General features: G+C 38.5%; 1 protein-coding gene across 1 annotated transcript in view; it reads right to left on the reverse strand.

Annotated features, from left to right (window-relative positions):
• Positions 1-27,415, reverse strand: part of LOC140230922 (nonsense-mediated mRNA decay factor SMG5-like) — a 51,833-nt gene extending 24,418 nt beyond the window's left edge. Inside the window, exons 1-14 of the mRNA XM_072311062.1 lie at positions 27,219-27,415; positions 24,779-24,877; positions 24,286-24,409; positions 23,113-23,275; positions 19,677-19,763; positions 18,611-18,776; positions 15,359-15,484; positions 14,415-14,701; positions 13,944-14,087; positions 12,996-13,375; positions 11,699-11,972; positions 10,118-10,299; positions 2,989-3,064; positions 1,710-1,900 (exon numbers count right to left, since the gene is read on the reverse strand). Coding sequence (XP_072167163.1) covers positions 1,710-1,900; positions 2,989-3,064; positions 10,118-10,299; positions 11,699-11,972; positions 12,996-13,375; positions 13,944-14,087; positions 14,415-14,701; positions 15,359-15,484; positions 18,611-18,776; positions 19,677-19,763; positions 23,113-23,275; positions 24,286-24,409; positions 24,779-24,877; positions 27,219-27,289 — 2,370 coding nt within the window. The 5' untranslated portion in view covers positions 27,290-27,415. The remainder of the gene's footprint in view (positions 1-1,709; positions 1,901-2,988; positions 3,065-10,117; positions 10,300-11,698; positions 11,973-12,995; positions 13,376-13,943; positions 14,088-14,414; positions 14,702-15,358; positions 15,485-18,610; positions 18,777-19,676; positions 19,764-23,112; positions 23,276-24,285; positions 24,410-24,778; positions 24,878-27,218) is intronic.
• Positions 27,416-27,849: the final 434 nt, after the last annotated feature.

The raw sequence follows: 27,849 nt of genomic DNA on the forward strand, positions 1-27,849 counted from the left end.
AGGCCAGTCATTTCTAATTACGATATTTACTGAATCAACATGAACAATGAAATCTGTATGCTTGTATTAACCAATACAATTTAAAGCACATTTGTACCGGGAATGCTTTGAGTCCTATTCTGTTTTTTCTAACAAAACAAATAGGGAAAAACTGCAAACAAAATTCAATGTGTTTCAACATGCCTTTCAATCACACTTTTGCAACAATTGATAATTGTACCCTTCTTTCATCGGGTAGGTTTATTTCTCTTTCATATCTTCTCATATCATTTTCTATCACTTTCTGACACTGAATTGTTGCATTTGGGGCTATTCACATTGAACATGAAAATTCTACAAAGAAAAAAAAACAACAACTACACTTAACTTACCCATGTCACCATGTCTATTCCTAAAATGCCACAACATTTGCATTTTTCACTTCATCTGTGTCTAAAGCGTTATTTTACTTGTAAAATTGCACACTGAGAACAAATAGTCACATATAACTGTTAGAATTACTGAACTACATTTACAGGTTATACAATGTACATGATTTATATAGATGTACATGTACATTTGTGGATGCTGTCCTACAATATTTGGAGGCAAAAAAGTGAAAAAAATGAAAAGATCCTCTTACTTTATCATCAAACAAGTGTAGCATTTTTAATTTGTGCAGATCACACTTGTTGATATCGAAAAACATTAATACAAAAAGATCACTCAAGGTTTACTGTGGTTACAGAATGCACTGCACATTAGAATGATACCAACTCTTTTTCACACATTCAATTAGTCAAATCTGTATCTGTGAGATTTCACACAAATCTTGATTGACTTCAAATAAACATGGCAAAGTACATGTGAGACCAAGGAGGTTCAAGTCACAAAGCTCCTGTCTTATTCCCTTTGATTCTATGTTTGATGCCGCCACTCAAAAATATTTGAAGTATGTGCCAAACTGGAGCTGCCCCACAGACAGGAAAACAACTGATTCATGTGTCATTGCATAATAACCAGCCACTCTCTAAAGAAGATGTCTTTATGACTGTAATTACTGTTTGCTGCCCTTTCTTATAAGCTTATAAACTTTCTTATACAGGTGTACATACTAGTACAGACATAGGGATGTGTGAATAGAAATTGCACAAAGTTTGATGAAATGAAAATCAAAATTACTTGACTTTACATGTCTTTACACTTATCTAACATATAAATGAATAAAGAACCGTACCTGAAGATTATACCTTTTCAGTTTCATTTCTCAGAAGTGATCAGAAAAATGATAAGATCTTTAGATTTTAAATGCCAAATTCTAAATACTTTAACAACGTACAGCTAAGATTTACAATTTTGGCTTTGTACATATTTCTGGCAGGATTTCCTTTTGTTTAATATGCTATATCATTAGCTGAAATTTAATTTCATTCAGCAGATATACAAGCAAAACATAGCCAGCATTATGTTAGCATTCAAAATTAATTTTCATATTGCTCAGAAGGACAGCGGCATCAAACCCTGATCATCCAAGGCACAACTGCACCTTAGAGTTCTTTTGTGCATCCAAAGAAAATTAATAGCTTTGCAACTGATTGACAAATTGCCCTCACTTGACGTAAATTAATAAAAATTAACAGCTGTTTGAACAATTACAGCCAGTTGAACTCCAGCTCTTCAACCTCCTTGGTGAGACTAATGTGGACTTGGACTTTGTGTAGGGGACTGACCTCGTCCTGCTGTGTGAGGTCCATCTCATGGTGGCAGTCATGGGCCATCTCTTTGTGTAAGGACTGCAATGGGGGCATCAGCCATAAGGCAATGTCTTCTGTCAGAGGCATGGGCTGGCACCAGTCTCTCCCACAACCTTGGTCCAGGCTTGCCTCAAGTAGCTGTCTTATTGGTGTGCTGCTACACCAGTCTGGTTGTGTCAGTCAGGAAAGCAAAGTAATGAGCATGTGATAAACATACAATAGTGCTCATAATGTAGTGTCAAAGTTGATTGTGTGAAATACTCAATGCTAAAAACCTACACTGAATAATGAACTCTTATCTGCAAAGCATGCCTTTAGAAACACATGAGCAACATACAATGTGTAAGTTGGTGCTCAAAAGTTACTGACAAAGTTGATTATATTTTACAATTCACACATACAAATGAAAACATTAGTGTGTTCTTACTTGTATACATACAAATTTCAAACCATATTTTCTGCTTCCATAGTTTCATACACGGATTGACAGTAACATAATACCAGAAGGTAAACGATTTGAAAAACGGTCATCTACAAATTTGTACTTCCAGCAACAACTGTCACTTATGTCTATCTTTAGTTCATTCACCTTGAGTATGATACAGAGATCCATTCATTCCATGGAGCATTGAAAGTATTTTATTTTGAATAGGCATGATCAAAACTTTCAGTGGTGATAATGCAAGTAATAAACCCTTCAATAATAATCATACACCTATAACACTATCAAGAGCAGATCCATGCTGCAAGTTAGAAGGCAAATCACAGTTATAATCACCTATAGTTTACTGCCTGTTATACTACCATCAAACACTAGCACACAATTGGAAATTCTACACATGATGCACCACACGTTACCCCGGAGTACCGTTGTACCCCGGGGTACCACGTTGTGTAGCGCCACCTCACGTCCACTCGAGGACAGCCGCAGAGAAATGCATACACTGTGTGTGCATGTACATAGTCATTCCCATGCCACTGCATGTTATACTATGCATGCATGGTACGCTGTGCTAGCAACAGCATGTGCTTCAGTGCAGTGCAGTGTGGTGCAGTGCAGTGGCTAGCGCGCGCTAGCTCCAGCACCAAAATAATTTCCCACTTTTTGGCACCCAGGGTACAACCTTTAAAAAAAAAAAGATAATTCAACAAAATGGCTGATTTTTATTTGGTACCCTGGGATACCATTTATGTCATTACATGTAGAGGAGTTCACTTAAGAAATAAAAGAAAAAACAAATAGATTTTATCATACCTTGATTGACGATTAACTTCTCATTGGGACATAAGTTCAGCAAATTGGCAAGTCTTGCCCAAAGTGGCTGGGAACTCTGCAGCAAAAAGTGAATGAGACAGTGTGATCCTGCTTAAACCCTGATCAACAATTTGCAAAAACTTACATCCATAGACATGAAAGATACCAGACATGAGATTTACCTGTTGGAAAAAAAAAATGGAAGTGACATGAATCAAGGTCATTTACATTGCTGTCAGGATCAAGGGCACAAGAAATTGGGAGTTGTTTCATATTTGCAATACTGATTTCCTCAATTTTTGTCTTTGTTTATAACCAATTTTTCAAAAACAGTCACACATGTATCTGATGACATTTACAAACAAATCCAAATATGTGCATTAGTCACAACTAATAAAAACATAAAAAAAGGACACCTAAGACATCATGGGCAACAGGTAAAATATTGTAGAGAAATGGTGGCAAAATAGTAGCTAGATGTGTGGGCATATTCCATAAACAATGCTCACTCAAGGAAACATTGGCAACATGCCTATAATAGAAGTCTAAGAGTTGACACTTCAAGGTAACTTGGCTTGGAATCAGATCCACCATCAGAGTACTATGAGAGCAATTTGACTGCAGCATGCAGCTGACTGAGATGCCTCTGCCTTCTGGCACAATCACTGTATACAGATATGGACTGCTTTTCTGGATCTTGTTGATATTATTACCCCAGGGGCAATGATATAAAAAATGCCCCCAAATAAAAACAGTCTTTATCTGTTTTTTAAAACCAAATGAAATTGAATTAAATTCTACTTGGTTGATCGCGACCACGCTAGCCACTTTTCATGTCATGATCAGGTGCTGCCATCGATATTTGTACAGTGATTGCATTGGACAATGCGATGGCCACCTCTCACACTGTGGAAGCCACACAAGCATTATGGTTTAGTCTGTGTTTCAAACACCGAATAAAACTGTTATTATGCTGCAAAGCAACAATTTCAGTGGCTGCTTACACATTACATACGGCTGCGATAGAATCTGTGATAGAATTCTCACATTACTAACTGGTATTAGTATCATAGATTATTTTTTTTTAAAAGGCCAGAAATTGTTATCTGCAATGACCTGACCATTTGCACAGTGATTGCATCACAAAGCTCACCACTCATTTTAAACACAAAAGCAAAGTGGTGGGTAGTGGCAGGGAAGCATGACTCCTGCTGAAGCTACGTCTTTATTCACTATGCAGGTTATAGAATTGTGGATGTTGCAAGAAAGGTCATAGTATATTGGGTGTCTCGTTTCCTTCTTTCTCTTGAAAACAGTAATTTGTACATATTTTGTTACTCATGACTTACTTTTTGCAGAAAGTGAACCTGAATGAAATGCACTGTACAGTATCTGATTTCCCTGTGGATGTAGATTCTGATGATGCAGGAAGATTTGGAAAGAAGAGTCAAGGCTAAGGTGTGTGTATGTACTTGTCTGTGTCCAAAAATAGGTCTACAAGGACAATCACGCATTCAGAGATCCTCATAGAGGGGCAGGCCTGGTGCTGCAGGGGGCCAGTGGGGCAGGTAATACACTGCAGTAATACCTAGCCAAGGTGCTACAAACCCACTTGCTCACTTATCTTGGGTAACTGAATGTGACTGCTAGGTGAGTAACATAAATGGGTACTTGCTGGTTCAAGGTACAGGCCGGTGCCTGCATGCCTCTTTTGCCAAAGTGGGAGAATTATCTTTTGTACTGCCCTGACAACCACAATCAGGAGAGAACAGTCTGATAAGGTGGGTATAAAGCCCATAAACTGTTTACAAAATATATTTTCATTATATTATTCCAGTAGTTTTGTCTCTCTCCCAAACTTGGGGTTTGCAAGGCATGGAGAATCACCTGTAGTCAGTTAGCCACTGTCCTGGCTGAGAAGGCTACGTTGCCCAGCTAGCAAGGGAGCCAGAGGACCTGTGGATCTCACATGTCAAATGCCCCGGAATGCAAACAGGCAGAGACAGACACTGTGAAATGATCTACAGACACCAGGCACCTTGGTTGGTTGCCTGAAATGACGCCTCTTCTATTTTTGCTTGTAAACATGTGTCTAGTCACAGTTTTTGCTCAACAGGGTGCAAAGAGTTGGAGGTACTATGAATCACTGTCTAACAGGTTCACCACTAAGTAGTCTTGTGTTTTGTTTGTTTTTCTTTTTTTCTAGTGGATTTCTTTGCCTTGTGGTAAGAACATGCACTCACTTGTAACAAGCAATTAAGCCTCTGTCCAATTATTTCAGCTGTATACAGTATACAGCCTGTGCAGCCACAAATTGTTCAGCGACACTCTAAATGAGGTCCTGTCAGCTGCCCTTCAGTGACTTTCAGTACATTACCAAGTGTCTTTGCACTCTTATACAAAAAACAAAAAACAAAAACCCACAAAAAAAGCTTGCGACCTCACGTGAATAATATCGCAGGCACACATACACAAACACACACGTGTGCTGACCCAGAAGACTGCTGTGACAAGAGTTGCGCTGGCCAAGCTACCGTAAAAGTGGACATTTTCACATTGTTGAAAATTTCACATTTCACATAATCAGAAACTAGCGCAAATATAAAAGCACACAAATATTTTTGCCTCTTATAATGTTCCAGTAGTATACCTTGATTCCGCTGAATTAAAAGCACACAAAACTCATCTTACCAGGCCCAGCTCAAAAAATTACTCACACAAAAATATCCACTTTTACAGCATACTTTCCAGTTTTGCTCTTTACTCTAAATTCAACAGGATCATGATACTCAACACACGGAACACAAGCTGTCTTTCCCTTGAAACTGAAAAAGTCTGCATCAAGATCAGTCTCATTCTGGGCAAACTACAGATCATTTGGCCACCTGGAAAAAAAAAAAATTTAAGGGCAAGCCCTATCAGTGGATAAGACCATGTTTCTAACCTTACAGGTTCCCAGTTCAAGTCAGTTGGCAACAGCAGCAGTACTCTCTTGCATGGATGTTTATCCATCTGAATTGTTCAGCCCTTCACTAGAGACTTACAACAATTGGTCTTGTCACTGCTTGCCCTAAGTGCTTTTAAATTGCTCCTTAATGGCCACATTTGAAGATCCATACTCAAACTCAAACACAAATGAAAGTGGCAAAACTAGCTGGCAATGATCAAAAATTGACTGGTTCTATGAATTGACTAGAAATGTTGCTATGGTGACTGGTACACCTTGGTCATATCACGTTATTCTCCCATAGGTCTGTTGTACATCTTGACAGAGTGAGATGACAGTTTCACTTTGACTGGTAAAAAATTAAAGGGTCCTCTTTGAAGGTTTGACAGGACAATCCCAAATGTGTTTAGTATTGATGTATTTCTTGAACCAGATTACATTTGGATGGCAAGATTGCTTTAGAGAGCAAGTATTCAGGAATTTGAGCATATTTACTTGACCCTTGCTCTTTGACCCCATGACCACACCTTTTTTTCAAACCACCACTAACTAGTGATATCTAATTTTAATGACAATACTTTGAGCTATTTTGAAAAATATGGGAAACCAACTGAGACATTTTAACATTATGATTTAACCTTTGACCCCATGGCCCAAATCATTTCCTAGAAAATCCAAATAATAGTGCAGAAATACATATACATAGCTTAATTAAGTGTTCATATGTGTGCACAGAGTAATTTTCAAGGTATGGAGGAAATACTATAAATTTCAACATTGATTAGCTGATATTTTTTTTTATTTTCATCTGACATTTGACCATCGAACTTTGACCCCATGACCCCAAAATTCTTAAGAGAATCATTGTCAGGCAGTTGATGCATCTATATATATATAAGTTTTTGAAAATAACTTGAGCCATTTCCATGATATGGAAGGGGAAAAAAAAGTGAAATTTTAAAGGTCCTGTTTACCTTTGGGAGTAGTGATTTAAAAAGTGTTCAAGATATCACTTTTGATGCATATGTGTTGGTCAGTTGAATTTGAAAACATCCTACCATATAAATTTTTTGCAATAAAGCCTAAAATATAAGGAGATATCACTTTTTTTCTCATTAAACCCTGACTGTAGATGGTGTAGTCTGGAAACATTTTTATTATAACTATTGTTCACATTTTGTATATTCAACAGTACTTAACATTGATTATACAAGTTCAAATTTTTACATTGGTTGTTTCTATCCCAACGTCATATTTTAGAACTATTTTGAAGCACTACTGCTGGGTTTTTGTTTCATCTGCAAATGGTAAATCATGCCTTTAACATTTTCATGTGACCTTTGACCCAAAAATCAAAAACTATCCCAGGACTGGAGAATGTTTACCTGGTAATACATGTATACAATAAGAGATATGGAGAAAAGAGTGAAATTTTAAGAATCTAACCTTGAACTTTGACCCTGAGCACCAACAATTTAAGCGGCACATCGTCCTCAAATACATACATAAGCTGAATTTCACATGGATTCTTCACACAGTTCTCAAGTATGCTGTCCACAAAATCAACTAGAAATGTCCATTGCCCCGCAATGCAATTGTATCCCATGGCACTAGCAGCAGCTTTTGTTTCATCTTCACATTTGAGCGAGAGACAAATATTCCTCCCCTTCTTCAAACATAAAGGTGAATATTGTGAAGACTAGGCGCAGCTTCACAAAACAATATTTATGTACATAGATTAGAGTATAATGCATCTGCATACAAAATTCATAAGTACTATCTGGAGATATGTCACCCACATGCAGAGTGGCTACAGGATAGCCGCTAATGCCCCAGTCACACAGTTGCTCAAACAATGCTCTGCGTCTAGCGTTGCATCGTAAAAAGTGTAATTTTTTTACCCTATAAGAGACGAAACTCTAGGGGCAGCACTTCCAAGATCAATAGACTTGTAATTATATCATGGTACAGCTTCGTACCAAATTTGAACATAGTCTGTCAAGAAAAGTAGCCTACAGAGCGCACACAAACCATCCATCAACAATATGTCCTTTGACCCTATAAAAGACGGAACACTGGGGGTGGCACATCCAAAATCTTTCGACTTGTAGCTCATATCATGGTAGACCCCCATACCAGATTTGAACAAAATCCGTTAAGAAATGAAGCCTATAGAGCGCACACAAACCATCCACCAACAATATGACCTTTGACCCTATAAAAGACGAAACACTGGGGACAGCAGAGTTACCTTGAAGGGAAAGACGTCTGACCTACCGACACATGCTTTAGGCTCCTGACCTTAGAGCTAAGGATGTTTGACAGTTTAAATTTCTGACAAATGAATAGTCTTATGGATCATGAAAAGGTGATTCTGTTGATCCAAACAAAAATATATTTTAAATAAGCAAGATTATTATACATACAAGCCACTTTTTTGATACAATAAAACCATGTATCAATATTCCTGCAAGGGGTTTGCTCAATGACATACAATATTGTTAGCATACCTGTCCTATGCATTTTACATTACCCGTATCAATGGAGAAAAAGAGTACAATATTGTTTCCAATATTGTACTCTGCTGTCAATATCGCACTCAAATGTTTCTTTATACGCGTGCGCAGTATCGCTTGCAAAGAAAGCGAAGTGCAGTGGCATTGCGCGATGAGGTTGAGAAATGCATGATGAGGTTGAGAAATGCCATAGGAGTACACGTAAATCGTCTGTGCTCTCTGCGGCAGTCGCTCGCTGATATGCATGTACTGTACTGTACTGTGTGTAGATACACGTCCGTATACAAAGTTGAAAGGTTAGATTTTGTGAACGATATAATGGTGAGTGAAACCCTTTTTCATTTTTTTTTTTTTTTTTGAAATTCGTGGAAAGTGGTTTGTATGTATAACAATAATAATACTGGATTTCTTTCGTGGTATATCAGATATATTGCATTCATCAACATGAATATTGCACTCGTCTTCGACTCGTGCAATATTCATGTTGATGAATGCAATATATCTGACATACCACTCAAGTGCATCCTATATTATATAAATATTTTGTGTTGTAATCACAATATTTCAGTTTTGAACAACCAGAATGCAACACAGCATGTATATATACATGAGGTGCACATATGGACTCCTGTTCCATAAAAACATGTGGAAAGTTGTCTGCAGAAGATGGGCAAGTGCGCAGGAGATAATGAGATGCTCCGGCTAAGCTTGCTTGATTGCTCAGTAGCAATGATTATCCAGCAATGATTATTGCTAGGCTGCCTGCCCACCTAATGTCTGCCCTGCCTGGCCCACCAGCCCTGGTCATGGCCCTGATCATGAGCTCAAGGTCTGCATGCACAACATAAGATAATCTGAATCATGTTTGATGATTTCATGCTCTCTCCACCTTTCCATGATCATTCAACACATTGTTGTTGTTGTTGTTGTTGTTGTGTGTTTGTTTTTTGTTTTTTGTTTTTTTTGTTTTTTTTTGGGGGGGAGGAGGGGGAGACAAACAATTAACTTGAACTTAATACAACTGCAAAACCACAAATGTAATGGTATGTAAACACACACACACACACACACACACACACACACACACACACAAAGAAACATGTGCAGGACTACCATAGGGTTTACGCTCCTAGATACTATGCAGGAGCATATGTGTAGGCTATTGTGGATGCGTATGGAGATGGCATGTATACCTCTAATTAGGCTTTTCACACATGATGGGTAATGTGTACACACAAAAAAACATTGCTCTGCACACACTGAGCTGTGTACACATGGCATACATGTCATCAGGCACTTATGCTATGAAACCAATGGTATTTCACTTTGAAGAGATACTGTATACACCATATATTTCGCGAGTCTAAATTTTCGCAAATCAGGAATTCTTGATGATTTCGCGAGTGGTTAAATTCGTGACCGTGGAGTCCTGTACTGAACGGAGAAGTGTACACGCATACGTCACATTCACATCAACTATTGAAAGTGCTGTCAAGAGCACACATGAAAAAAATGAGATGGAAATGTAAGGTCAGCTGCTCCCTTTTTTCTTCAAGTCTAAACTATAAACCAGCTGTTTAACTCTCCACAGCAGAGATACATAAATATTTTCATTTTTCAAGAGCAATTGTCTAAGGAGATAACAGAATATTATACCACTTTGTACCTGAGCTGTCTTGATGATGAAGTCTTCATTCGTTCGCAGCCAGTCAGTGAGGATCTTCACCACAGGAAGCAAACCCTCTTCTGTCAGGATCTCCATGAGGACAGGGACTGGGATCTGACCAGTGCCAGCAGCAGGAGAACCCTGTGGCTGGACCGGGGGCCCCTCATCTTCTGCCTTCGTTTCTGAATGTAGACAAGGAAAGTCATCACTGTGACAAGCTATCACAACAAACCAAACCTTGCACTGGGCTGTAGCATTGATAGTCTTATAGCAAGATTAACACTATCATAGTACACCTTTATAAACTTGGGACAAAAATGGAACCCATACAAATGTTCTGAAAACTACCAATCAAAAGAAAAGTGAGAGTGTACAGGAGAGACAGCAGGAGATCTCTGTATGCCTCAAACAGAAAGATAGCACAATGTAACGTCATGATGTTGATGTAGACTACAAGTTCAGACAATTGCCATCTTTCCCTCTCATAACCTGTCAGAAAATATAGATTAAAATCTAACATGCCAAGTCACACTTTTATAGCTGAGACCTTTCTTTTATCAAGCATGGCATTGTATGATAACCGTATGTACCAAGCAGAACTTGAATAGAGTCTTGGCCTAGAGGTATACTTTACAAATAACAGAGCTTCCTCTGAAAGATCAGCTTCACTTCACAATGATCACTTTCTCTGCCCAAAATCTGAACAGAAACACATAAAGATTAAGGACAGACTTGATTTGTCATGAAGTAAACAATGACAATCCATATCTTTTATCTTGGACACCTAGTGTTTACTCAATATGATCTAAAATTTGATCAGTACTGTCCACTTGTAAGTATTCAAAGCTACATTAGATTACTTTTTAGAGTTGAAAACACTGACCTTTCAGAATTTGACCATGGCCCTCCAACACTGACCTTCAACAGAATCTTGCTCAATCCAATTCAATGAAATTTCCCAGAACACTTAATGTGTATCATACTATACAAAATGACAATATGACAAGTTTTAAAGGCATAATTTACCATTTGCAGATGAAACAAAAACCCAGCATTAGTGCTTAAAAATAGTTCTAAGATTTGAGTTAGGGATAGAAACACCCACTGTAAAAACTTGAATCTGTATAATCGATGTTTAGTGTTGTTACATACACAAAATGTGAACAATAGCTATAATAAAAATGTTTCCAGACTAAACCGTCTACAGTTACGGTTTAATGAGAAAACACTGATATCTCCTTATATTTTAGGCTTTATTGAGGAAATTTTATATGGTAGGATGTTTTGTGATATAACAGACCTACACATATGCATCAAATGTGATATTTTGAAAATTTTTGAAATCACTGCTCCCAAAGGTAAACTGGACCTTTAAGTCACTGCACAAGTAGAGGAATCTGAGAGCTTAATATCGACACTGAATCCTACCCTTCATTATCATTTGCCTCAAATCTACACTACCAGCTATTCTGTTTTACAACAATAAAATATAAAAATTACACACTATTGCATACATGATGTTAGACTGAGCGTCACTTCAAAGGCACCACTGCTTGATGCAGGAATAGTCATAAGGCTTACTATGTGATGAAGCAACTGTGTTGTCACTGATCTCAGCAGTTTCTCCAGAAGTCTCTTGGCTCTCTGGTACATCTCTGCTAAGCTGTACTTGTGGGCTGCCCATTTCCTTGGTGTAGGCATCGAAAGTGGGGGCAAGTTTGATGTTGCGCCTACCGGGAGGAGTGTGGCTAGGACCGGGTGGTGCTATGAGGCGAGATGAGATATCCTCCACCAACTTGTCACTGACTCCACCAAGAATGCCTTCGGGAGTGGGGCTTGGGTGAGAGGGCGGTTCCTGCTAAGGTACAAAAGATACTTTTTATATCTATAATGCTCATCAGTTATCCCAACTCAAATAAAAAAATACTACAAAAAAAAAAATGATTGTCACAGGGATTTTGTTTCATCCTTACAAGGGGCTTAAATTACTGTAATATGAAAATCAAGATCTGAATAAAAAATTGTTTGGAGTTTTTCTATTTGTGATTTTTACCCAAGTTATTTGGAAAATCTATATCCTACACACTGTTGTTGCAAATATGTTGATTCCTTTCCTACCCACAAGAAGATCCAAGACAATGCAAGTGTTGAGTTACCAACAGGACATCTCCCTAGGTAATTACCCAACATCAATTCATATTGAGTGAATAACTCGGCCATGAGATGGCAAAACAGTGTATCTACTTGCAATACGTTGTTTTGCAAAGTTCATGTACGACGCTTGTTGAGAAGGGGCAAGCGCATTGCTGCTTATGTTGTTTTGCCAACAAAATTATAACAATTTCCACAGGGAGGGGGTGTCATATCTCACTCACAGACTGCGTTCAGATTTCAAGTTTTGTTTCAGAGTTAGATTACACTAAAACAAACTGAAATATGTCACTAAGTCAATTTTCATAATTCGTGACATATGATGCATCACGCATTACCCCAGAGTAGTAGCACATCTCACTGTGTGTGTGTGTACATAGTCATTCCCATGCCACTGCATGTTATACTACACATGCATGGCACGCTGTGCTAGTAATAGCGTGCAGTGACTGCAGTGCAGTGCAGTGCCAGTGCAGTGCAGTGCAGTGCAGTGCCAGTGCCAGTGCAGTGCAGTGCAGTGCAGTGCAGTGCAGTGCCTAGCGTGCGCTAGCTCCAGCACCAAAATAAATTCCACTTTTTGGCAACCCAGGGTACAACCTTTAAAAAAAAAATAATAATAATTCAACAAAATGGCTAATTTTTATTTGGTACCGCGAGATACCATTTATGTCATCATATGTTGTTTTGCCATCTCAAGTCCAAACTTTCACATTACTTGTCTACAAACCTCTTGGGTGTGAGGCTTTCCACTAGTCTCCTCATCTTCTAGTTCGAGCTCTTGACTGTCCATGAAGTACTCACTGTCAGACTCAGCAACCAGGGCATCACCACATCCCTCCCCACCTGACTCAGAGCTCCCATCAGTATGGGCCCCTCCAACACCCTGCTCCCCTTCACTCAGGTCCGAATCCTCGCTGGTGTCGGCGCCCAAGCCAACTCGCTTTCGCCGCCTGCGCATCGCTTTCAGTGCTGCCTTGGGCTTCAGTTTCTTCTGCTGTGCCTTCTTGGGGGCCAGTTTGACGGTACCATCGCTGTCCATCTCTGGATTGGCATCCTGAGTGATGGTGTTTGCAGGGCTGGCTCGACCATTACTAGAACCGTCTGAATCTGGTGATGGAATTTGACAAAAAACGGATGAAGTTTAATCTCTTTATTTTAAATATGAATATCTTACAGACAGACTTTCCTCAGCTTTCACACTATACTCATTTGATGAATTTGACTATACTATGTGAAATATCTCTTGAGTTGTAGAGCTTATGATTTTGCAAATTTGAACTTGATTTTGGACTCAAGGCCTTTAAATGATTCCGATCACATATCTTTAAATGTCTGGAAGTGTTCCATAATACATACTCTTCAAATTACAATTCAAAAATTCAACACTGTAATCAAGTTTGGTAAAGACTCCTCTCTGCCCCCCCCCCCCCCCAATAAGAACATCCAAAAAGAAATCAATAAAAAAAAAAATAAAGTGATCTGTTTATCAGGTCTCTTGGAAAACTACATATATATATATATCTAAAACATCTTAGGAAGAAACATATCTGGTTTTTCATGTAAATAGTAAAATTGGGCCCATGAACCAGATGTTTAGTAAAAGTTATCATTTGCTACATATGATGAGTTTCAAATTCTTAGTTGGAAGAGAAACAGGCTAGTTTAAATAAATTACCATTAGCATGCACTGTGGCTGCAGATGTCTGCTCTGGGTACATCTTTCTGTAGACTGCATTGTTCAGCTTCTCACACAGGTGGTTTAGGGTGTAGGACAGCAGAGCCAGTGTGAATACAACGGCTGTAGATGTCTGCTTGGAACCTTCACAACAACAACAAATGAAACAAGAGAACATCACTTGTGCGGTAACTATCAATAATTCTAGGAAAGCTATCTTGGTTGGTAATAGCTTCCAGCAGACATCACACAAAATGAGGTACAATAACTTCTTAGGATAAGAAGCACAAACAAACGATTGCCTACAGACAACAACACAAACACATACAATATGCATAACTTGTATAACATATTTTATCCATAAGAATTCTGGCACAAGCTCAACAGGCCTAAAACTATGTGCTGAATGGGCAAACTAGAATTTGTTTTGATGATGTCAGCTAACTGAGTTCCCCTTTTTTGTCTTGCTACCTGCTTTCTGTAGTCTGTAGGTGCTCATGAGTGTGAGGGCCACCAGCTTGAAGACCACATCATTAGAGAGGTACCCTTCTCGGCCATCCTCTGACCGTGTATGGCCCTGCCCCATCCCAGGACCACCATTGCCTATAGTGGCAGCACTGTGCAGCATGCACTGATGAAATCCCAGAAGCACGTCCTGGCACAGGGATGGTAAGTTGTCAATGCCGGTCTTGTTGCTGGGCTGGAACAGTTCCTGCAGGTACAGGAACCGGATGAGGAACTGCTTGATATCCCGTGGCCTTTGAAAAGATAAAGAAATGGGCAATGACAAAAGGAATAGTTCACCACATTTCATAACAATCATGTTTTTGTGTATCAATAGTCAATGACAAGCCACATCTGGACAACATAATATCACTATTTTGCTGCTCCATATACTTTTTGCACAGTCAAGGCTATCATCCAAAAGGAATTTTTCCATGTTTCTTGAATGAAAGGAATCATACTTAACTAGTTGGAACTTACACAGATTAAACAGTCTGTGCAACTCAAATACCACTACTTTTGTTCTAAACAAATTTCTTTGATGCAAATTCTCCTCTTAATGGAATGTGGTAAATGTCAACATGTCACCTCATCAAAGGGCTGCAGTGCTATGTATTGGCTTCATAAATGTTTTCTGATGGATTCAGGTGCATGGCCTTATGACATAATATATTTGACTTCAGGGGCCTGTCTTCAGACACACTCAAAAATTTTACAATATAAATGTGTCTCTACAATGCTCACTTGCAACCATCCATCCTCAGTTCTATGAGTAAACACCGAGTTAGTGAAGGGGGCCTCAAAACAACAGACTTAGCGATACCACTACATACTATTTCTATCCATACCAAAGTTTGCAAGCCTGTCCCGATCAGAATAAAACAAAATGTTCCCCCGCAAGTTCCTTTTACCTCTGTAACTCTGGAGGAAGGTCTGGGCTAGAAACTGTTGACAGTTCATGGTATCGCTTCTGGTTCCTCTCAAATATCTTCTCTAGGTTGGCAATGGCCCCATCAAACCTCAAGTCAGACAACCAGCTGTGCGAAAGCAATATTGATGACAAAGATTTTATTATCAGATTGAGCAAACTGATATGATGAAGAAGTGTCAAAAGTCATACTCTGCTATCACTCTATGTCAACCTCACGGAATTTGTTAGAAAAACCTATCAATATTTCCCTTAACCCTATTCCAACTGGGGGGGGGGGGGGGGGGGGAGGGAGGGGGGTCAAATTGACCCCCCTCAACATTTCACGCCACGATTCCGCAACGCGCAAAGACTTTGCCGCGTCATTTCATGACTTTTTTCATTGAAGTCTCCCGCATATTTTGAGACCAAATTTGCGACAACCGGGTACACTTTCTGAAGTTACGTAATGTTTTGCATATGCATGTCAACCAAAAAAAGACTCAAATTCATGATATCGTGTGCAAATCCAATGCAAATTGTGTTTTTTTGTTAAATTGATATAAATTAGATTATTTCAACTTTAAACCATTGAAATTAATCAATTCTAATGTACATAAGCTTGAAAAAGTGCCTGCAACAGTTTTTGGCAAAAAAACAATAGACAACAAAAGGTCGAAAAAACAATAAAATATATAAGAAATTAACAAACCAATAAAAATCAAAAGAAATCGATTTTGATTTTAGCTATTTTTTTACAAGAAATTGTTCGATGTATCTTGAGGAACTCTGACACAAAAATTTAGGGATCCTTCAGTCATTTTAATGGAATCATAGATGAAAATATGCTTTCATGCATATAATTAATTTACTAAAAATAGAAAGCCAATATTTTTCTTTTGTATGACCATGTAATCTTGTAGTTGACATCCGGCTCTATCTTCAGGCAAAATTTTGCGGCGATCGCGTGATCGGCGGCCGAGATCTGAAGGGGGGGTCAAATTAACCCCCCCCAGTAAAAACTTGGTCTCAAATAGCCCAGTTAAAATAATCATTACCAGTTAATTCATCACCTTTGCACTTATTCTTTCAGAAGAAGTCAATTATTACAAGATGAAGCTTGATAAGAACTTAATTACGGTCTTGACTATGGTTGAACTATAGTTTGTGAAACATAAACAAACCAAAAAAGAAACAAGAGACCCGCGGGTGTAGCGCTCACCTGAGTATCGCAAGTTCACCTTTCACGCAGTCACTAATCTAAATTATTCACAGCTCTACCAAAATTTGACCAGGCATTCTCAAGTAGAAGATGAAACTGTACAATAAGGGCCAAAATTTTTTAAGATTCCTTAATTTGGGGGGATTGGGGCCCCCTGGGGCCCTCTGGGTGGGGCATGGTGCCCATTTTGATAAATTGAGATCCTGACCCCCTAGGGATGCTACCTGCCAAGTTTGACGAAAATACATCATGAGGTTTTCAGGAAGAAGATGAAAATGTACAATTCAGGTCCCCTTTTGGACCTTCCCAACCACCCCCCCCCCCCCCCAAAAAAAGGGGCACCCCTTGATCTCCTACGAACAAACTTGAAAATACAGTCATTAATGTACTCACTCATAGTATTATCTTACCTCTATAACTTCTGATTCTAGAGAAGATTTTTAAAGATTCCTTCATTTTGGGGGTTTGGCCTCCTGGGTGGGGTATGGTGCCCATTTTAAGAAATTGAGATCTTAACCCCCTAGGGATGCTACCTGTCAAGTTTGGTGAAAATGGGTCATGGGGTTCTCATGAAGAAGATAAAAATGTACAATTTAGGCCCCATTAGGACCCTTCCTCACCCCCCTCCCCTGGGTCCCAGGGGGGGCACCCCTGATTCTGCCATGAACAAACTTGAAACTACAGTCATCAATGTACAAACTCATAGTATTAACTTAGCTCTATCACTTCTGGTTCTGGAGAAGAAGATTTTTACAGATTCCTTAATTTTGGGGGGTTTGGGCCCCCCTGGGGGCCCCCTGGGTGGGGCATGGTGCCCATTTTAATAAATTAAGTTCCTAACCCCCTAGGGATGCTACCTGCCAAGTTTGATGAAAATCCGTCTCGAGGTTTTCAAGAAGAAGATGAAAATGTAAAAAGTTTACGCACGACGCACGATGCACGACGGACGACGCACGCCGGACGACGCACGCCGGACGAAGGGCGATCGCAATAGCTCACTTGAGCCTTTGGCTCAGGTGAGCTAAAAAACCCTACCTTGTCAATCAAATTATTCTGGAACAAATACACCAGCAGCTCAGGATTATCTTTTAAATTTGCAAAAGCAGTCAAATTTAAGAACTAACCAGGACTTTTCATAACAGTCTGCCCTCAAAAGAACTCCATGATTTAATGTTAAAGTATCAGATGCATTTGATGAAATATTCAAAGAAGTCAAAGAATACATGAGTTATTGCACAATGAGACAGTTAAAATTTGACCACCATCCTAGTCAATGAGCTCTACAAGGTGTCTGTGTGTTGTTGGGTTTTTTTTCTTCCAACAGCCAGATAGAATCACGCTGCCATGCTTTGCCTTTTTTTTTTTTTTTCCCAATGGCTGAATGACAATTCTGTAATTACTTCCTAAAAACTTGTATGGAAAAGCCCACAAACTGTACAGAATCATGACTCCTTCACTGCCATGATACCCAAGACCAACTTATTGTGCATATGGCACAAACAACAAAATGGATGGTGTCAGCTGAAATATACCAAACACTTGCTGGTTTGCTGCTGAAGTACCAAGCATTGGTTGGTACATGCTGCAAAATGAGTAGGTATGGTATGGGTGAAGTAAGCTAAGCTACAATGGACAAGACTAATGGCTTTTCTCCATTGTGGTACATTCACATTAAAGTCATGTGACTCCAAGTACTCTGTACTTCATTAACATATCAAACAGTGATTTCATATAATGAACTAATACCCTTGACAGACTCCTACTTTATGTTTGTTTCATGTTTTCTAGCAATGTCTCTTCCATGACACAATTCTGATTTTAATTTCAAAGGCTTTTCTCAACTTTTCATGCTCTTTCCTCTCCAACTCTATCTTAACCCGTTGAGGATGGATTGATTTTGCTACGACACGCATTTCCCATAGACACCTGCCCGAGTATACTCGGGACTCGTCCTCAATGGGTTAATTTCTCTCTTAGTCTCTGTTGCCCACTCTAATGCTGAGATATTGGAGCATCGTATAAGACAATACTCACCATCTCATGTAGTGATAGGCTGCATTGACCCCCTGATAACTCATGCCTGCCAGCGTCCCAAGCTGGTTGTGAGGCATACCCATGGCAGGGTTGACGATGAGGGCCTGGTGATAGAAGCGCTCAGCCAGGAGGTGACCGGGGCCCTCGTACTCCTGTCTGTACCTCGCTATAATCCAGACAGTATTGAAAGTTAGTCACTGCAATGTGTAGGACTATCATAGCTTCCATATTACGGCTCATTCCAGTCAGTAGTCCTCTAAAATGTTCCAAAGCAGGAAGCAGCCAAGCTGTACATAAATGTGTCTTGAGCACAATGTGTCGTCGACAATTATTGTATTATATTATATTTTATTTATTCATTCATTCATTCATTCATTCATTCATTCATTCATTCATTCATTCATTTATTTATCTATTTATTTATTTATTTTCAGTGGGGTAGCTCTGCCAGCGGCTAAACACTGTTATTCTCAGAAGCCCTACACATACAATACCGTACATCACTAAATACATACATTGTAAACACATTCAAAAGAAAATAACATAATATACAATTACGGTACAATTACAACATGGCCAGATAGTTGAGTATTGCAGAGGTAAAAAAATACATAAATATATAGACCCACGTATCATCTTGCTTTGAATATTCATACTTGTTTGGAGGAATGTTGAACACTTACTGTGCTTTGGTCACAGACTGGCATGCAGGCTGGAGTCCTTGCTTCAACAAATGGCACAGATGTCTTGAAACTAAATTTGTTATTGAATAGAGATTACTTGATCCTACAAATTCCTATTGCGTCACAATAGCCTTCCTCTTTGGACTACTAAAGGCACATTGCCACACCTTGCCAATCTCCAGCAAGGTCAAGTTTGGATGGATTACTGAATGCTGATGAAAATCTTGAATAGTTAAGTGCCGGCACATAAGACATTATTCCCTGATAATCCAAACATTTTTCAGTATGAAGTATGATTTGGGATGGGAAGGAAAGAGACATTAATGAGTATATTTTGTTTAAATGAGGTATTTTTGTAGATAAACTTCCACATTCAAGCTCACCCAGATCGCCAAGGTATATGAGACATCTCTGACATGCTTTCTGTGCCCAGTCCTTTGCCTTTATGGCATTGGCATCATTACCAATGTCTGCATGAAAAATAAAACAACACAAAAACGAAACAAAAAAGCAACATGAACGATTGTAGGTAGAAGAAAGGAATTTTCCTATTACGATACGGATTCTGGCTCTCAATGTGATTTCTTCTGTGCTGTTGGCTTCAATGCATATGCATTCACACTGAAGATTACAAGTAAACATAGATCAAGAGTGAAATGGGGAAGGAGAAAAAGAAAAATGGAGTTGACAAAATACTGTTCAGGAATATATGACCTGTAAGGTATACTTGTTCTTTTTTTTTTTATAATTACACACAGTGGTAAAAACATGTGAAACAGTTTACACGAGACTCACTTCCTTAGAGATAAAAATATCAAAGGTAAACTGTCCAACACATATACAGTCTGTGTGTACATCCTATGATGCTTTTATATTGATCCACTCCTAAATAAAATGTATTGCCTTTTTATATACATTGATATGTTTTGTACTTTGCATTTGTTGGTTTCCTCTCACTTTCATTTTTTCCCCAACATCTTTGTACACCATGTTTAGGGCTTGCTGCTTGTTCAGATACCCCCCCCCCCCCTCCCCACCCCCACCCCTCATGCTGTTGCTGTTTTACTCTTTTTCCCATTCTTTATCCTTCTGTTGTTCCTGATCTTGTTTGATGTTACCTTCTATTCATCTTTATCCTTCACAGGTTGCCCTCAATGATCCTTGGGATCATCACTGGCCCACTTCTGTCTTTTATATACTCACCCCCTTGCTTTAATCCCTCTTCCTTACCCATTTGGCTCCCTGCCTTTGACCTCTAACCTACTCCTTTTGTTTTCATTGTTCCATGTCCTGAGCCCTCCTCAGACTGTGCTTGTTGCATGTAGTCCACATAATTGTGATTGCTTTCCTTACATGTCTGCCATTTTGCCTCTGACAAAGATTTTGCTAGGATCAAAAGCTCAGGTCCCCTTTGACTCAATCATATGAAAAATAAAAGCCTCCATTTGAAAGGTTGTTGCTGCAAAAGCACCACACATATACTGCAAGCAATAGGTAAGCTTTTCAGGATATGATACACAAAAAGGTTTTATTTCAAAGATTTAGCCATTCTCCCTCTTTAAAGCTTGACTCTTTGTGTGCCACATAACTTAACAACTGCCACACAAAGATTGAATGATATTACTCATCACAGCACTTCAATATTTTACAGTGAAGTAGACCAATAAGTAGGGCTGTAGTTTTTAGGAATAGTGAACATATAGTGAACATATTTTATTGTATTGCAGATAAAAATAAAATATTGTGCTATTCATAGTTTTGTTTGCATGATACATCTTGTGAAAGTGCTCGTATTGCTATTAAAGTATGGTTTCCAAACTCAGAGATGCCAACCTCATAAACAACAGTGCAGTATTCCAAGGGATAAAAGGCATATCTTTGTTTGGAAAATCCTATTTTTACCTTTTCTGCAATAGATATTTGTAATAAACCAATTTGGGGAAAACAGTATTTTCCAAGAAACTTGCACTATCTTTGGAAGAAAAGCAGCACAAAATATTGCCCCCCCCCAAAAAAAAAAAAAAAATAAATAAATAAATAAATAAATAAAAAGGAGGAAAAGTTGGCATCTTTGCAAGCAGTATGGTGTCCACAAGTTTTAGTTGTTCCACTGTACCACAATCATGGAAAATCACTACAATCCGTGTTGGTTTGATGTTCTCAAAACTAGAGGCCTGTAAACTGCAAGCACGCCCATAGGTACAGGTAGCTGTGCAGACTATTGTGAATAGCTGCACCTGCTTTGAAGCATTGTACTAAACTAGAAATGTCGCTTTGGCGACTGGTATGCCTCCGCCATAATGCATGATTTTCCCAATAGGTCTAGATAGTACATGTGGACAATGTGTGATTACATTTTCACAAAATTGGCAAAATATTGAAATGACAAGTTTGTCACAAATGTGTTGAATGTTCACCTTCCTTGACCTAGGTTTAATTGGATGAATAGGAGAGCACGTATCTAGGGATTTAAGGACTTTAACTCGACTTTGACCCATTCATACATTTAGGCATTGAGTAATTTTCAAGGTACAGGTGTGGAGAAAAAGTGCAATATCTGAATTGAATAGTAAATTGTTACCATTTTCATCTGGCCCTTGACCCTAAAATTCATAAGATAATCACTTTCAGGTAGAACATGCATAATATGTACTAAGTTTCAAGATAACTTGAGCCTCTTCCGAGATATGGAGGAAAAAGTTAGTTCAGCACTTTCACTTGATCTTTGACCTTTTGACCTTTGAGGCAAAAAAAGAAGAAAAAAAAACTTTCCAGAGAATTTCTATTAGGTTACACATGTATGCATACACCAAGTGTAAGAAAAAAAAATAACCCTGCTGGCATTACATGATAGGAGGGAAATAGTAAAATTTTGAAGTGTTGCACTTGACCTTTGACCCCTGACCTTTGACCCCATGAACCCTACATTCTCTAGATAATCACTTCCAGTCAGTATATGTATATACTATGTTCCATGAAGATACCTTGAACAATTTTCCAAGGTATGGAGAGAAAAAAAAAAGTTTTAATATTTTTACTTGACCTTTTGACCTTTGACCTTTGACCTCATGACCCAAACTTTCACCAGAGAATCTTAATTGGGTAATACATGTATACACTAAGTTTCAAGAAAATATCTTCAGGCATTCAATAGATATGGTGGAAATAGTGAAATTTTATGTATTTGACCTTGACCTTTTGACCTTTGACCTTGAGTATGTGCACCCAAAAGTTGATAGGCACAACTTCACCCCCTAATACACATACATGCCAAGTTTCATTAGGATACCTCAACAGGTTTCGATAGTTACCTTGTCCACAAAATTCATTACGGACGGACGGAAGGACGGACGGACGGACGGAAGGACGGACGGACGGACGGACGGAAGGACGGACGGACGGACAACCCGAAAACATAATGCCTCCGGCACCACTTCGTGGCGGAGGCATAAAAACAGGATGTGGTCAGCTGTAGCTGCTGGGATGGAAAGACAGTATCTAACCCTGGAAAACATGACTACTACAGAAAACTGTCTCACAATAAGAGCTATTTGAAACTTTGGTGGTGAATGTCTGGATCACATATCCTGAATCTAATCTGTGAGCTGCTCTGTCATACAGCAGCCATCTACCTAGCTTCATAAATGTAACATTGTGTTTACTTCACGTTGCTAAAGAGTGAGAGTAAGAACTCATAAAACCTTGACCCCAGAGCTTTGAAATCACATTTTGCCACAAATTCTATTCCCACAAATGTGATACTTGGTACTGGGATACAATGCCAGGTTCAGAGCTTTGAAAATTAAGCCATGTTATTACCTTTCTCCTGGTCCTCATCAGGGAAACTCATGAAGTCAGTGGCATGGTCTTCTCGCAGTCCATACTCCCACTTCAACCGCATCAGGAGATGATGGTAGAAACCGGTGGCTGCCAACAGGTGGGTGCGGTAGGCACACTCCAGAGACGAGCCACTTCTCATATACTGCATTGAAACAGTGATACTTTGACACAGACTAAGATCCTTCACACAGTCTTAGGAAAAAAGGTCATCACTCTGCACAGATCAACACCCCCTGCATAGGCCTTTTCCAACAATACACCTTCCACACCGATTACATGACAGAGTTAACCTGACTTCCTTGTATCTAATACTATCATACCACATTATTGAATTATATGCATTTACTAAGATCTCATAATCACATGGTCATAACTGACTTATTCCTTTACAGCCGCATGGCACAATTCCCTCACTGGATATTGTGCAATCTAACTGCACAATTACCATTACATGCATAAAATCAACTATGATGAATTGCACAGTAGTTGAATGGCTAGTATATAAATTGATATATCCTTTTCACATGAGCAGGTATGTATATAATCTATATTAAAAAAAAAAAAAAAGAAAGAAAGAAAAGAAGAGTAGTAAATTGAGAAGGAAGTAAATACCAATTGTGTGCACAAGTACAGTCAATTACATTAGTGAGCAATGACTCATTCTCACCTGAACAGATAGGTAAATCAATTCTCCCTATCATATATAGCTCTCCAAATCTAAATGCGTATGGAGCTCTAATTTTTTTTACCTTTAATTCTTGGGATATAAACCTCCGATTATGAATACGCGATGTGTAAAGGTACGCTTTTACGCACATTGAACGCCGAAGTACTACATTATGTAATTCACAGACTGTATCAAATTCTGTCTTATAATCTGTAACTTTACATTTGATGAATGGGATTCTTCTGCAAAGCGGCCAAATGCTGGGCCGATGATGCAATAAACGATATTATTGAAAATATCCGTAGATTAAGGACGTGACGTGGGTAAACCGCAAAACGGAAATGTACGTCCCAAGAGCGATCGATCAGATATCGGTATCACAAGGTGACATTGCGTGATATCAGCTATATGCGATAGGAAGAATTGGTAAAGAACAGAGAACACAACTAATGTGCAAAGCTAGATATATGTAGAACTCTTCGAACCTTTTTACTCTTCTTTGCTAGATTGATAACATTGTAGTACACCTTCCACCAGAGAATTTCCTCTGCTTTTCTCCCAAAGTCAGTTGGATGCAGGAACATCAGGCGTTCACACAGATCACGAAGCCTGCAAAATAATAGCAATGTACATAGTTACCAGATATTTTGTTCACTTTGAGATGGTGTGACTACCCTCAAGATGTAATTACTTTCTTTGAGCTTGACACTTGATCTTCTGTACTTAGAACAAATAGCACAATTCATTGACAAAACACTTTAAAGTGACTCTCAACAACTGCTTATGAAAGGAATCCCATGATACATTGTGGGCAATACATACTGTCTATCAACTATCTCTATAGCTAACACCTTTAAGAACTCACCTGGAATAGATACAGTGATAGACATCAACTATTTATTACGTTTGATTTCATACCTCATGCATGAAATATGTGATAGTTTTAAACTCTACAAGTACACATAGAGTAATACATACCTCATGCGCATCTCAATTGCATCTTTCTCAAATACCATGCGGTAGGCTTGCTTGTGTTTGATGATTGATTCCAGCTTGTTCGTTACATCTTGGGCAGCCCTGCTTTCAAAGAACAAGGGGAAAATAAGCATAAGTTTAAAGATGAGTGAAGATAGGGTCTACAAAGGAGCATTTGAACTATCAATTATATCTACTCATTGTGAAGAGAATCAGGATGAGGAAAGGATTAGAAATCCGACTACGTTGTATTCATATCTATTCTTGTGAGGTGATTATTCAATATTCAGTGGACTGCTTGGGGTAATTATATAAGAGGACCAAGTATCTTCAAAAACAATTTCACTGTCAGTATTAAAATCATCAATAAGATTCTCACCAAGGAAACACTAACTACACCTTTGAACCTGTGCATGTCTCTGGGACATATATTAATTTGCTTGTTCATTCCATTCAATGATGTCACAATTATCAGGCGCATTCAGCAAGTTTCGCCATGTTTTCGAAATAGAATTATAGACAGGAGAATGGCATTCTCCTCACTTTGTTGCACGATTCTTTTCCATGAGGTTGGGAATTGTAATATAACTGGGGATGGCTTAAACTCTACTTGCAATTTCACGAAATATTTTTCATGTTTAATATCTTTGAATGGGCAGTTTAACTTGGCTCCTGATATCAGATTCACAGTCGTTATCTGCTTACATGGTTCTACACAAGATTCCTTTTTTTTTTTTTTTTTTTTAATTGCGGGTAAATTTAGGGCCATTCATAGGGTAGACTCTACGCTATTTGAGGGCTTTTAAATTCTACCAGGGTTTCTATCTGATATATGTGGGTAATTCCATTAAAAAGGTCCCACTAGTTAAATGCCCCTTCTACAATGTATTTGCTTCATATTGCCAATGCTTAAAAATTACATACCCTAAATCAATTTTACTTCTGAATACTCTTATTCAGGTAAGTATCTTCCTTTTCAAAGTAAAATATAGAATTGCTTCTTCAAAGTTCCACATGAATTTTGACAAAAAGTGCAAAATCACAACGTTTTGGGGCAAAATTGTGTGACATATTACTGTAACACCAGTTAGACAGATTTACATCTTGTTTGTGGATTAAACTCTATTTTAAGGGGTCAAAAATTATAAAAGACGAGCAAATTTTGGTGTCCCCATAATTGCTTCCACGAGAAACCTTAATTCATGAGTGTGGAATCCATATTAAGGACCAGTGTTGAACTGTTTGTTGTTATTTTGGTGGCAATCACATAGTTTAAAAGATTTCAAGAGAAAATTGGGGTAAAATAAATAAATTTGGAAAAAAAAAGACCAAATTATAATTTTCACACTCGTGGCTTTGGTGTCCCCCTAAATATTACGTTGGGGCACAGTGATAGCTAATTTTTTTGTGTCTTATCACAACAATAATTGCTCCTCATTGGCATATTTTACAATGTAGCTGTGGTTTCTTTGTAACAGGTATGAAAAATTGACCACTCTATGAATTTGAGAAAAAAAAAATGCAAAAATAATATTTGGTGTCCCCCTTACACGAGAAACATTGAAGAATCTTTTTCCTGGCCAAAAATAGGGGTTGTCATTTTTTCAATAGTATAGTTGATTTCTTACTTCAAAATAATCACTTCTATTGAAACAAACAAAAACATAGAACTAGTTTGAAATATGTGGCTAGATGCCAAAATGGATGGTTCACCGTGTAAGGGGGACAATGCAATGGTGTCCCCTTTTACATGGTGAACCAGTTTTTCCCCATACACTGCAATTTGGTATGCTTACTTCCTTCAATTTCAGTTTAACAAGTTAGAATGTTAATTTTCAGTCAGTTTTCAAGGGACTTACTCAATATGAATGTTTTTTAAAGTTATGTTGAACAAAAATCTGATTTTCTGATTTTATTGGCAAAATAGGCATGTCACAAAGTGGGTCCCTAATTAATTTAATGGAATTACCCATATAGGGCCTTTTATTTAGCGGCTAAGAGCTCACCCATTATTTATAAATCTATTCATCTAGCAATGACACAATAACATATATCAATTAGTTTGTTAATCATAACTAATGAAGTAAATTTAATGTCATATACTAATGTTCATGCCATAACTACATAGCCCTGTCGCTGTAACACAACGAGCACGGAATAATTTATATAATATGGTCTGGCTAGACAGACAATGAGACATAATAGACAGAAAACCTGCACTGTTGAATCAGATAGATCAGGAAAGCCAGACAATACCATTCAGTAAACAATAGATTCAGAGCTTCTAAGGTCTAGAGGTCTTCTTGTAATGTAATCATAACGTTAGTCTGAGTAATGTAAAATACTTAGTAATGTCTGCATTTTCCATTCACTATAGTATAATATGAAACAAACACACAAAATCAACCACCACCATCTGACCATGAACATGATGAACACTGACCTATAAACTCGCCGTGTCTGTTGAAGACGCTCAACGTCTGACTTGAAAGATATTCGATTTTCACCCTCCATCTTTAGGCACAAGGAGTCTGAAGATTCCCACAAATACACCGGTTTCTTGACCTTTCTTGTGCTGTCTGTCGAGTGGTCGGGTGTCGCCAGGGCCGTGCCTGCTACTCACGATCGTACGAAGCTTGCCGGACGCGACGGTGGATTAGGTACCGGCATGCCGGCAGCGCACCGGAAAGACAAGGCATTGCCCACGACGGGTAAGTATGGGGACTGGGGCAATGATCGCGTACAGTACGTCTTTACTAGCTGTGAGCTGGAGCTGCGGCTCTCTGATGCAAGTGAAGTTAGCAGTAACGAAATTGTAAGTATTGGAGTTGCCAATCTAAAAAATGGGAGTAGGAAAATTAGCAATATGAAGTAAAACACGTCAGTAGAAAATTATGGAAAATCAGACAATTGACTCAAAAGTAATGATTTTTTAAACTTTCAGCCCTGGATAAGGATGATGCTACACTTCATGATGTCATTATGGCAAAAATATAAAGAAAATGTAAGGGAAATTCAATATACATACCATACATTCACACTTTCCTCGGAAGGATAAGTTGAAGATGATCAAG

Source organism: Diadema setosum, chromosome 7 (assembly GCF_964275005.1).
Source record: "Diadema setosum chromosome 7, eeDiaSeto1, whole genome shotgun sequence".
NCBI lineage: Eukaryota > Metazoa > Echinodermata > Echinoidea > Diadematoida > Diadematidae > Diadema > Diadema setosum.